The sequence below is a fragment of the Aptenodytes forsteri genome, unplaced genomic scaffold (genome assembly GCF_000699145.1).
Source record: "Aptenodytes forsteri isolate BGI_AS27 unplaced genomic scaffold, ASM69914v1 Scaffold15, whole genome shotgun sequence".
NCBI classification, from domain to species: Eukaryota; Metazoa; Chordata; class Aves; order Sphenisciformes; family Spheniscidae; genus Aptenodytes; species Aptenodytes forsteri.
In genome coordinates this window covers 7,486,569-7,497,298 of record NW_008795129.1, presented here as the reverse complement: position 1 = coordinate 7,497,298, position 10,730 = coordinate 7,486,569, and the positions used below count along the sequence as shown (strand labels likewise).

Below are 10,730 nucleotides of genomic sequence, written 5' to 3'. Positions count from 1 at the left end.
GATTTTTACTTTAAATGTAATAGAAGGTTTTTTAGATTCTATAATTGACAATACAAAACAAGGCCTCACAAAAGGAAAATCTTTCAAAGCTTTACAAGCACAGGGTCAGGGATGCCCAGACCTTCATGATAAATTGTACTTTAGAGTATATACAGGTACCCACAGATATGGCACTAAGGAAACTCAGGTCAGGAGAAGGGCTACATAGCATTTTAAAGCTATTTTTACATGATCGCAATTTCCTTACCATATAGCAAATATAATCTCTCAGATACATTTAATCTCATATTTCTTAAAGATTTAAAAAGTAGAGGAGTAGAGGGGAAGTTCTACTCTTCTACACCCATTATTCTTTCAAGTTCTTACAGTAGACTGTGTTCACCTAGAATAGCTATTACCAAAACCAGCTGTTTATTGCTTACTCCCTAGGCTTTTTCCCCCCCCTCTTTCTTCTTTTCCTTTTTACCATTCAGTCCTTTCCAAAGAAAACGTTGCCTGCTTTTATACAAGTTACAGGATCCCCCCCCCCCCTTTCTTCTTTTCCTTTTTACCATTCAGTCCTTTCCAAAGAAAACGTTGCCTGCTTTTATACAAGTTACAGGATATAACAACATTAAACTATATGTCATTTTAGCCAGAAAGGGTACGCAACATAAAACTATTAGAAATCCCCAAATAATTTTTCATTTCCTTGCATGCTCCCATTTCCCACTACAATAGTTCCACATGATTTAGATCTATATTTTTGAAATAATATACAAACAGGTGAGAAAACATAGCCAGCAGAATATGCAAATATAAAATTCAAGTAGTGTCTTAAAACTTCTTAAAAAAGCAGTCTAGTTAATGAAGTTGATAAACATGCAAATGTGTAGTGTCAAAATAAACTGATGGTCACAGAAGGTAGTTTTAACTTGAGCGAATTCTCAAAGGGCTATGAGTTATCTCATTATTTACTTACAATTCCATAGATTGTATTTGCTCATCCTCATTTTTCTCCTTTTCCTGAAGAGAGTGTTTCATGTTCTCCAAGCTGTTCATCAACTGCACAACTTCCTCCTTTAGATTTGCTTCTTGATCATTTAATTCTTTCATTTTTTTGTCTGAATTGGCACATTTCTCTTGCAGAGCTACTGTACTACTTTCTAGGTTTAAAATAATAGATTCTTTTTCTTTAAGTACTTCTTCTAACTTTGTTACGCTATCATCTTTAGCTCTAAAAGCCTCCAAGAGGCATTCAAGCTCTCTTATTTTTCCCTTGTAGCTGGTAACTTCCTCCTCAAACTGTGCAATTACTCTGTGATCTTCTGCAGCCTGTTTTTCAAAATCCTGGGTTTTCTTCCGGATTTGCTCTTGTAACTGATTCATAAGATCTTTTTCCTTTATGGACTGACAATCTTGTTTTGCAGTCTCTTGCAGTCTCATTTAATTTAATTTTGAGTTGATTATTGTAATTCTCAGTGTCACCAAGTCCCTTCTTTAAGTCTTCAACTTGTTGAAGTAGTTCTTGAATCCTCTGACTTTTTTGTGAAGAAGTCTTAATAATATTTTTGCATTCTTCCCAAATGCTTTCAACACTGCAGTGAAAGGAGCTCTCCCGTCTCAGATCTGCTGTAGAAGCAGTTTGGGACTGCATGCATACAGGACTCATTTGAGCTCTCTCCGATTCATCTTTTTGAGAGTCTAAGGAATCCTTCAGATTAACTAAATCAATATCCATAGCATAAGACTCTAAGTGACATTTATACAACTCATCTACTTTGGACCGCATTGTTTTAATTTGTGACACTTTATCAATTATATTTTGTTTGGCACCTTCCACTTCATTATTTAGCTGAATCATCTTTTCTTCTTGTTCCCTATTTATAGTTTTCTGTTTGTCCAATTCAGAAACAATCTCCTGATAGGCAGCTCGACACTGCTGAAGTTCTTCACTTAAGCCAGAAGCCCTATCTTCAGAAGCAGAGAGCTTGAGATGCAAGTTTGTTATCTGCCCACTGAACTCTTCTTTTTTGTTTTTTTCTCTTCTGCATTGTTCTTCAAGTGCAGCTAGCTGACCTTCCAAGGTTTCAGTTCTTTCCTTCAGTGCTAGTATTTCTGCATAGTTCTCAGAAGTATTTTTCACGTATTCAGTTCTCTTTTGCTCTAGAGAGTCATCTTCCCTACTCTCCTTCGTATCTCCTAAAAAAAAAAAAACAAACCATACAGCTCAGGTTGATTAAAATCAATAGTACAAGTCACTACCAATACCAAATAGCAATTACTATATGGACAATGGTCACCATCTGAAAGCCACACCCTCACATCATATAGCATTTTGAAGTCTTGAAGTACTTAAAGCTCTCTGAAAGGTTTAACATGCAATAGGTGCCTCTTAAGCTTCTAGACATGGTTTGCAGCAAGAGCTGTTCAGGTGCCTTAAATAACACTTTGCCATGGCTCTATTCCAGCCTTCTACTCTGCACCACTAGTAGAAAAAACTAGCTAGTTTTACGAATACGTAGTAATACCTATGAGCTACATAACATTCACAGTTATATCTAGTTTCCACCTTCACTGGTTTAACAATCCCTTTAATACAACCAGCAATCACCCATTCTACATTTAGAAGAGCAATGGTTTCATATACTTTTTCTAAGAAGTTTCATTCATACTCAATATCCCCTTACTTTAAAAATGAAGCTAAAAATCCAGCACAAGTTTTTTGCTTAGTGTTTGGGACCTTCATATCTTCTTTTTTCAATTGGTTTCTAAACTAGATATAAGGATAACTATTTATGCCCACACCTAATGTGTTGCATGTAAAGTTCTCGCAGAAAGATGTACAACATTCCACCACAACTCCAAATTTCCATAAATATTTTATTAGCTTAAGACTGTTCCCCCCCAAGTAATGAGCAATTCTGACTAAAATCACATGCATTTCACCACCTTCAAAATTGACTCCAGCTGTATTTCACACAAGTGTTTTAGAATCCAGCTGTGTCCATTTAGTAACATGCATGCTATGTTCTAGTGTTAAAATCAAGCTTGACTCTCCAAGAATTAAGTTGTCACAACTATGTACTCCAGGGAGGTACTATGGATTCTTGTGAGTACTGCAACTACAGTAAGGTGGAGGTTTGGCAGTCACCTCATTTTGGGAGCAGTAAGCACATGGGTACTGCATGGAAACATCCTCTGAACAGATCCAACAAGTTTTATAGAGTCACTAACTTTGAGCCACTAACAAAAAGTCATACTGAAGCATTAGCAATAATGTTTTCCATCTCTATTCAGGTTTTGGTTTTTGATTATTGTTAGAGTGATCAAATTCCACAGGACACCTTTTTTCCTCCTGCTCTCTGTCCTAATTAGATATACCAAGTGCTCCTGCTAGGTCAAACAACAGGAGCTTTACTTTGGCTTATAAAGCCATGTTTCCAAATCCTACAAGATTTAAAATGTTGGATTGGGAGATGGTTTTCTCTGAAAGCCCAGTTGTGTAGTCCCTAGAAAACATATCAGACGAAATACTACATATTCCTCACACTGGACATGAATTTTACATACTTCACTAAAAGGGAGAGGGACCGGGATGTCAAGACATATTTTCTGATCCAAAGTGGCAAGATGAAGAGAGTAGCAGAGCTTAGCCCAACAGCTATAGTGAGAAGGGTATGATCATTCACAAGAGGATTTAGAAGTGATCTAGATGCTTTGTACTGACAACCACAGTCATGCAGCAGGATAAATATTAGTGCAAGAAGATACATGATATTCAGTCCAGAAGCATTTTATGTAGGAAGCACTAAGAAAGAAAAAGCCCTACCCCAAAACATGGGAGGCAAGTCCTAGAGAAGAGTACAAAAACCTGAACTTCAAGACAAGACAACCTATCCTCTCCCAAAATAAACTTTGGTCATAGGTCACTAGCATATGTAAATTCTACAAGAAAGCCATCACAGTGTAGCTGTGCTCATTGTTCTATTGTGCCAAGTACATGTAATGAGAATGGTTAAATGTAAGTATATATAAATATTAATGAATTTCATCATTATGGAGCATCTAACAACTCAGTTTAAGTCAGATGCCTTATATTCTCAACACCCACAAAAGAAACTTACTTAACATGACTGAATAGCCTGTTCTTCCTGACAGAAAAATCTCAGTGCTGATGTTAATTGGCACTGTTAGTTATCCACTTTAATTTCTTGTTTGAGAAGAGCTATCACTTTTCTATTTTTTGGTTGTTTAAATGAGCTTCAGTCATGAGATTACAGACCTACTACTATCTAGTACCAAGGAGTCTACATCAGCTTAATTTCCCACCCCCTTCCTGTAAAATTTATATAGGTGGCACCATCAAATGGTCATGCTAGGATCCAATATTCATCCCAAAGATGGTAAAGACAAATCAGAGATGCGTCTGGTACAGAGACAGAAGCTTCTCTTAAGACAGACTTCAAATGACACTTATTTGAACAAGTTGTACAAACATCAGAAATGCCCTACTGGATCTCACACTATCAGTTGACCTAGCCTAATATTTTACCTCCACTTGCTACTGTTGGTAGGCCCAGCCACTTCCTACGGACCTTTCCCAACACAGAACAACTGAGAATGTTGAAGGAATATGAGACAATACATCCCTGCTTAACCCTTTCAGTATCTATGTATGAACCTGTTGGCTGTTAGCTTGTCTAACCACTCCTGGAATCTGAGAATTATCTGCCTCTCCCACCTTTAGAACAGCAAATATTAGAAGTTCACTACCCATTGCATGAAGTGCTTTGTTCCATAAACTTAAACTGATCTACTGGATTGAGTGTTCCCTTGTTCTTTCACTGCAGAATGTGATGAATGATAGTCTGGCATTCAGCTTATTCACCACTTGTATCCTCAGTTTTCTGTGATCATGTGAATTTGAGAAATCTCCTTTTAACATGTTTTATTCCTCGTTATGGAGATAGATATTTTCTGCTTCCCATTTCTAATCTTATTTCTCTTTTTCTATCCCATCCTCACCCAAACAATGCCTGGAAGATGTTCTTACTTGCATCTATTCTGCAGGAGGAAGGCAAGAAAGTAAGGGACACGAAGGGAAGACCTTTCATTCTCCTTTTGCATATGCTTTCCATAGTTCTATAGAAAACTGAAGCCCAGCTGTGTCCTGAAGTCAAGTTAGAGGCAGGCAGATCTTACAAATATCATTTTGCACAAGTCAGTCCCATATAGGTCAATCTCACTGATTAATAGACTTTAATGAAATGGATAATGTAAGTAGTGGTGTCCTTTTAAGTTTCACTCTTATCCTTGAAGGTCTTCAACTGCAGCTGGTTTATTCACCTCATTCTAAAGAGACTGGTAAGCTAACAGATAAAGCAAGGGAAGCAAAGAGATTGGAAGCGCAAATGTGAGAGCTGCACAAAATATGCCATCTGTGGACCTAAAGTAATTTTGCTTCCATTCAAGCAGAAAGCTTTTCTCCTTTGCTAGCGCTGTCACCTTGACCAGAGCTGGTGTGGTCACAGCATGCATACAGAATGAAACATCAAGTTTCACAGCACATACTGTATGACTGAACAATCAGTAAGTCATTGACACCTTTGATGCTCGCTTAAACAATTTCAAAAAGCTTGAGCAGGAGATGCTACTTTACAGAAGTCCAGCAACAGCAAGTTTAGTACAAAAACAACTGTTAAGAAATTGGTTAAGAACTCCAGCCGAGTCTGCAAGTACATTAACAGATGAGAAAAAGCAGCAGAAAGAGTCTAAAAACTAACTTTTATTTTAAGCATTTAGGAGTGAACAGTATAGGACCTTCTGCAAAACAGATGATATTTACATAATAGTTACTTCCATTTACAGTTTAACACAGTAGATTTTCTCCTCATAACATAATGTTTACGCTTCACAACTTTTTGCTTCTGTTCTGGAATAGTAATCAAGTTTTTTTGGAAGACCCCCGCTTGAGTGATGGTAGAAATTGTACCTTTCTTTGTAGGTGGCTCTTCTTCCACAGTAGGCTTATTTTCAAAGTAACGTTTTCTTCCCACTTCCAATACAGTTTCCTCGCAATCCTTGAATTGGCTGCTTTCAATCACTTTGTTAGAGTTCTTTTCTGTCCATTTTCTTTTAATAGTAGTTACAGTATTGTCCTGCATTAAAATAAGATCAATTAGTTTGAAGTTTTACAAAGTGAGCACTTAAAAGGCTTCGTAATCTTTTATATGCAAATATTTTTACAAAACTATCTGGGTAACATGTATAGGCATTGTCAGAGGAACAAGTCAGTTACAGATCAGTTACTTAAACCAAAAGCAGGTACACCTTCAGATACTAATAAGCATAATCCTTTGCACTGTATAGAAAACAGAGCAAGAGACTAGGAAACTACAAAATGCAAGACTTGCATGTAAGAGGAGTTTGTTTACCACCTGGAAACAATTTCCAGTGTCAAAAGAGTTGATGAAATTCCCGATTTGTTCAAAGGGCAAATGATTAGCTCTACAAGTTCGTCACTTTCTTGTCATATAGTTGGTAGCGTTGGGAGTTCTAACAGCCTTCAGCAAGGCCACAGATCATTTTGATCACGACAGATCTGATGCAATTTGAAAGCGTAGTCAGTTCTGTCATACATACTTTAGACTATATATTTGACTAAGAATAAGGTTTCTTTACTTGCAAGGTGACACAAGTGGCAAGCCATGCTGGTTACCAAGGACCAATTGCTCATCTTTAAGTACTTCATTAAAAAAGAATCTACAGAACAGACTTGAGGTTTGTGGTCATGTTTTAAGTTTCATGCCACACAGTCTCATAGAAACACTGGACAGAGTTGGAGCCTTGCTCTTGGAAGGAGTAGTAATAGGAAGCAGTCATCACACCTCTTACCACTCTTGGAGCATTCATACTATTGAAAAGCTAAGCTGTGGGGCAGAGAGAGGGAATAGAAGATTAAGTATGGTCAAAGCCTTAAGTTTACAGTGGAAGAGAGAAAAGGATCAGAGTGCTGACTAAGTTTCATTTAATATGTTCTCAGAACTACTTCAGGTTACTGGACATCAGGCTCAAAAAACAAACCTAACTGCATGTTTTGATTTTTTTTTTTTTAACCTGTATACATTTAGCCAAGCTAGTCTTTTGGCATTCAGCAGCTAGCAGTAGACTAGCCAGTTGCAAGTCTTATTAATCACATCAAAAGCAGAGATACCCTGGTCATCCACTCTTAGTTCAAACTCTGCTCAATATATTCATATTATTGCTCCTCCTTTGAAAGCGTGCTAACTGCATGTTTTGATTTTTTTTTTTTTAACCTGTATACATTTAGCCAAGCTAGTCTTTTGGCATTCAGCAGCTAGCAGTAGACTAGCCAGTTGCAAGTCTTATTAATCACATCAAAAGCAGAGATACCCTGGTCATCCACTCTTAGTTCAAACTCTGCTCAATATATTCATATTATTGCTCCTCCTTTGAAAGCGTGTATGCATGGTGGTGGGGGTGGGAACACACTGATTTTTGTTGCTAATGTACCCAATCACTGTCCTTCTTACATTATTAACTTCTAACTTCAATTAAATTTGACCTTTTGCTGCAGCAAAACCTTCTTTCCTTCTTCTTCCACTCAGGCAAAAATAAAGAGACAGTGACATAATCCTTCTATTCCCACTGCTTAAGTCCCCCCAGTTTGAGTTTTGTTTTTTTTCTTTAAAGTGGCTCTTCAGAGTCTCATCTACAGGCCTTCAATAGTAACTCCAGATCACTGCTTCCAGAAGTCCCATTTTTCACACCCCCTCCCCCCGCATTTTGCTGTAACTTTAGTTTCAATGCCAAATTCACCTACTACCATTTCAAGCAAGTAGCAATTACTTTACAGAAAATTTCAATTTTCCAAAACAGTTAAGTCCATTATAAGCATAGATTTAGATTTTTTGTATAAAGAAAATTGAAATGTCTAAGACTTACATAGTCTTTTATGGTTTCTTCTAAATGGGATATCAAATCTTGTAGTCTCGTAATAACATCATCTTTTTGCTCCACAATGTCCATTAGTTCTTGAATCCTTTTATTCTGTGTATTCATTTTCTTGGAAAAGAAAGAACAGTAGTTCAGTCAGTGTTAGATCGTTGAACTATACTACACATTTAGAAGCAAGATCAGTTAAACTGAGCTTGATATAAAAAAAAGCTAGAAGCATACTATAACAGCATTTTAAGCTACTGGCATTTTGTATTAAAGCAAATAATTTTGCACAAGTTTTTCCTTGAGGAAGTTACCTCAGTTGCTTCTTTAAGCTGCTCAGCAGACTCGTCCAATTTAATCATCTGTGTTTCAAAGTCTGTAATAGGAAAAGAAGCCTGCATCAAATAAGCAGCCATTACATAGTTTACTCAGTAATCCATTTTTCCAGATCTTCTGGTACCTCGGTAGCTTTTGAATAGAAGTCAACATGAAAATAAATCAATCTACTTATTATAGGACACATTTCAAAAGTGGTTTATGTTTTCTTGAATAGAATTGGTCCTTGCAACCCATATAAAATATAGATCATGTCAGGAGACTTCTGCTCAAATCGTATTATGAAGCATTGCTACTTTCTCCTCTATGAATGTTCCACAAGATACCTGAAAACACTGCGCCAGCAAAATGTAAAGAACCGCGGAGATTACAATATAACCATGAAATCAAGAATCGATAATGTTGACATTTTACCTCACAACTCAGAAGTCTGCAATTGACAATTTTAAGTTTTGTCTTGAAAATTAAATAACCAAGGCATGTGTAATTGTTCAACCTGAACATACATAAAACAGTTGGTTACAACCTCTATACATATAATTTGGTTCCAAAATCCTGCTCAACTGGATTATTATTTTTATTTTATAGTAGTCAGTCATTTCTTTTTTCTGCCTTTCATATCACACTTACACCCAGCTCACCTTTGGTTTTCTGCATCAGCTCTTCTTCAGTTCTGATTAGTTCATTGGTTTTCTTTGTCAGCTCTTCTTTGGTCTTAGTTAGTTCAGTAGTAATTTTTCCCAGTTGCTTTTCAAGCCAACCTATAGCTTCCTGCGGGTCCTCTAGGGAGACAATGTATCTGTGTGCTTCTTCTGCCTGCTTTTTGATATCAATGACATCATTCTGCAGAGCATCAATAATGCCCTCAAGATCAATGTAGGTGCCTGGCCCTGTGCTGCATTCTTCATACTGAAAGATAATTTATAAATATATCTATTTAGAAGTGGCAAGTAATTACACAATAGCCACTATTTCTACAGAAAATTTGGAAGACCATTATGAATTCAAACATAAGTACAGTTAATTCTGGCTTCAAAGCCATCTTGTGATTTTATATGCAATTTGATTGCCAGTTTCTGTCTACCTTCACACGCAAGTCTCCAGTATCAAGTAATAGCTACTTCATTTTTATAGCATTTAATGACCCACCATCACATTCCCTTTTATATCACCACAAAAGCATCCCCTCCAAATTTAATATAAAAGCTAGTATTTTTTTACCTGATGAGAACATTGAATTAACACAGCAAGTGAACAGTTTCAGAAGGAATACATCTGAAATTTTCACAGATGAGTAGTTTGTGAGGTGAAATAAGTTTGTGGTAATTTATCAAATTAGAGATGTACTCAAAACATAGACTTTATATCTTTCCTCTTTGTTTTTTAAAAACAAAGTGTTCCAAACTCACAAGAGCCGGCCTCAAGTTAAGAGTCTAGTTACAGCTTAAGTGTATATATAGTTCTCATTGCTTCTGTTGTAGCTACAATAGCCTTAAGAGGGAAAAAGTCTCTGGGACCACTCCAGTACGGTCCATATATGGGGCCTAAGAAGTCAGCTTCAAATACTTTAAATAGGCACTTAATGCAATAGTTTATACCATAATTGCAGTATTCCCCCCCCAATTTCTTTCTATACAGTAATTTCCACTTTGTGTTGCAGAAATGCAAAAAAACCCCAAAGATTCCTAAATGCATACCCGAGCCTCAGCAACTACTCCTATTAAATGTGATAAATATATCTTGCTGCGGATACAGTTACACAGCATGCAATTCCTCAAAACCATCCTTCTAACCCTTGAGACACACCATCACCGTAACAGGTAGTTAGTAAAAGGGATGTTATTGTGGGGGTGGGTGGGGATAAAAATACCAGAGGTCCAGCTTGTTCATGGCAAGGCTGATGCTTTAATTTATTTTCTTCATCTGTGTTTACAGTATAACCATTTACAAGTTCCTTGAAGATTTCCAGGCGTCTTTCAGAATTTTCTTCAAGCCGTTCTCGTTCGTGAGAAAGGCACTCTCTATAGTAGGAAAAATAAGTCAGCTAAAAGCTAGCCAGTATGAGCTACTAAGTAATTAGTACAGCTGCCTATTAACAAAGATGTTTTTTGCCTTTATTTTGGCACAATAGAACAATACACAAAATGGTGTTGCTACACCAAACTAGAAGTACATTTCCCCCACACACACCCCTGAAGAATGAGGGGGAGACAAATATATACACAGATTATGGATAGCATTTAACTACAAGCATTTTTTTCTAAGCTTCTTGAGCCAGAATGCTTGTTTGGAGTATCACTAAGACTGCAGTAACCAAAGAATTTACAAGTGTCACTCTTTCTATAGACATCCTATCAACAAAGCTCTTTTCTTAGGGAGAGCTCTACAGGATCAAACACTACTTACAGATTACACACACACCCACCCCCCCACCCACCCCCCCCAAAAAA

The 10,730-nt window shown here is 36.9% G+C and overlaps 1 protein-coding gene across 1 annotated transcript in view; it reads right to left on the bottom strand.

Moving 5' to 3' along the window:
- Positions 1-10,730, bottom strand: part of KIF20B (kinesin family member 20B) — a 41,611-nt gene that overhangs the window by 16,769 nt on the left and 14,112 nt on the right. Inside the window, exons 14-20 of the mRNA XM_019471685.1 lie at positions 10,151-10,301; positions 8,922-9,189; positions 8,259-8,320; positions 7,948-8,067; positions 5,975-6,140; positions 1,418-2,178; positions 962-1,380 (exon numbers count right to left, since the gene is read on the bottom strand). Of these exons, the coding sequence (XP_019327230.1) occupies positions 962-1,380; positions 1,418-2,178; positions 5,975-6,140; positions 7,948-8,067; positions 8,259-8,320; positions 8,922-9,189; positions 10,151-10,301 (1,947 nt within the window). The remainder of the gene's footprint in view (positions 1-961; positions 1,381-1,417; positions 2,179-5,974; positions 6,141-7,947; positions 8,068-8,258; positions 8,321-8,921; positions 9,190-10,150; positions 10,302-10,730) is intronic.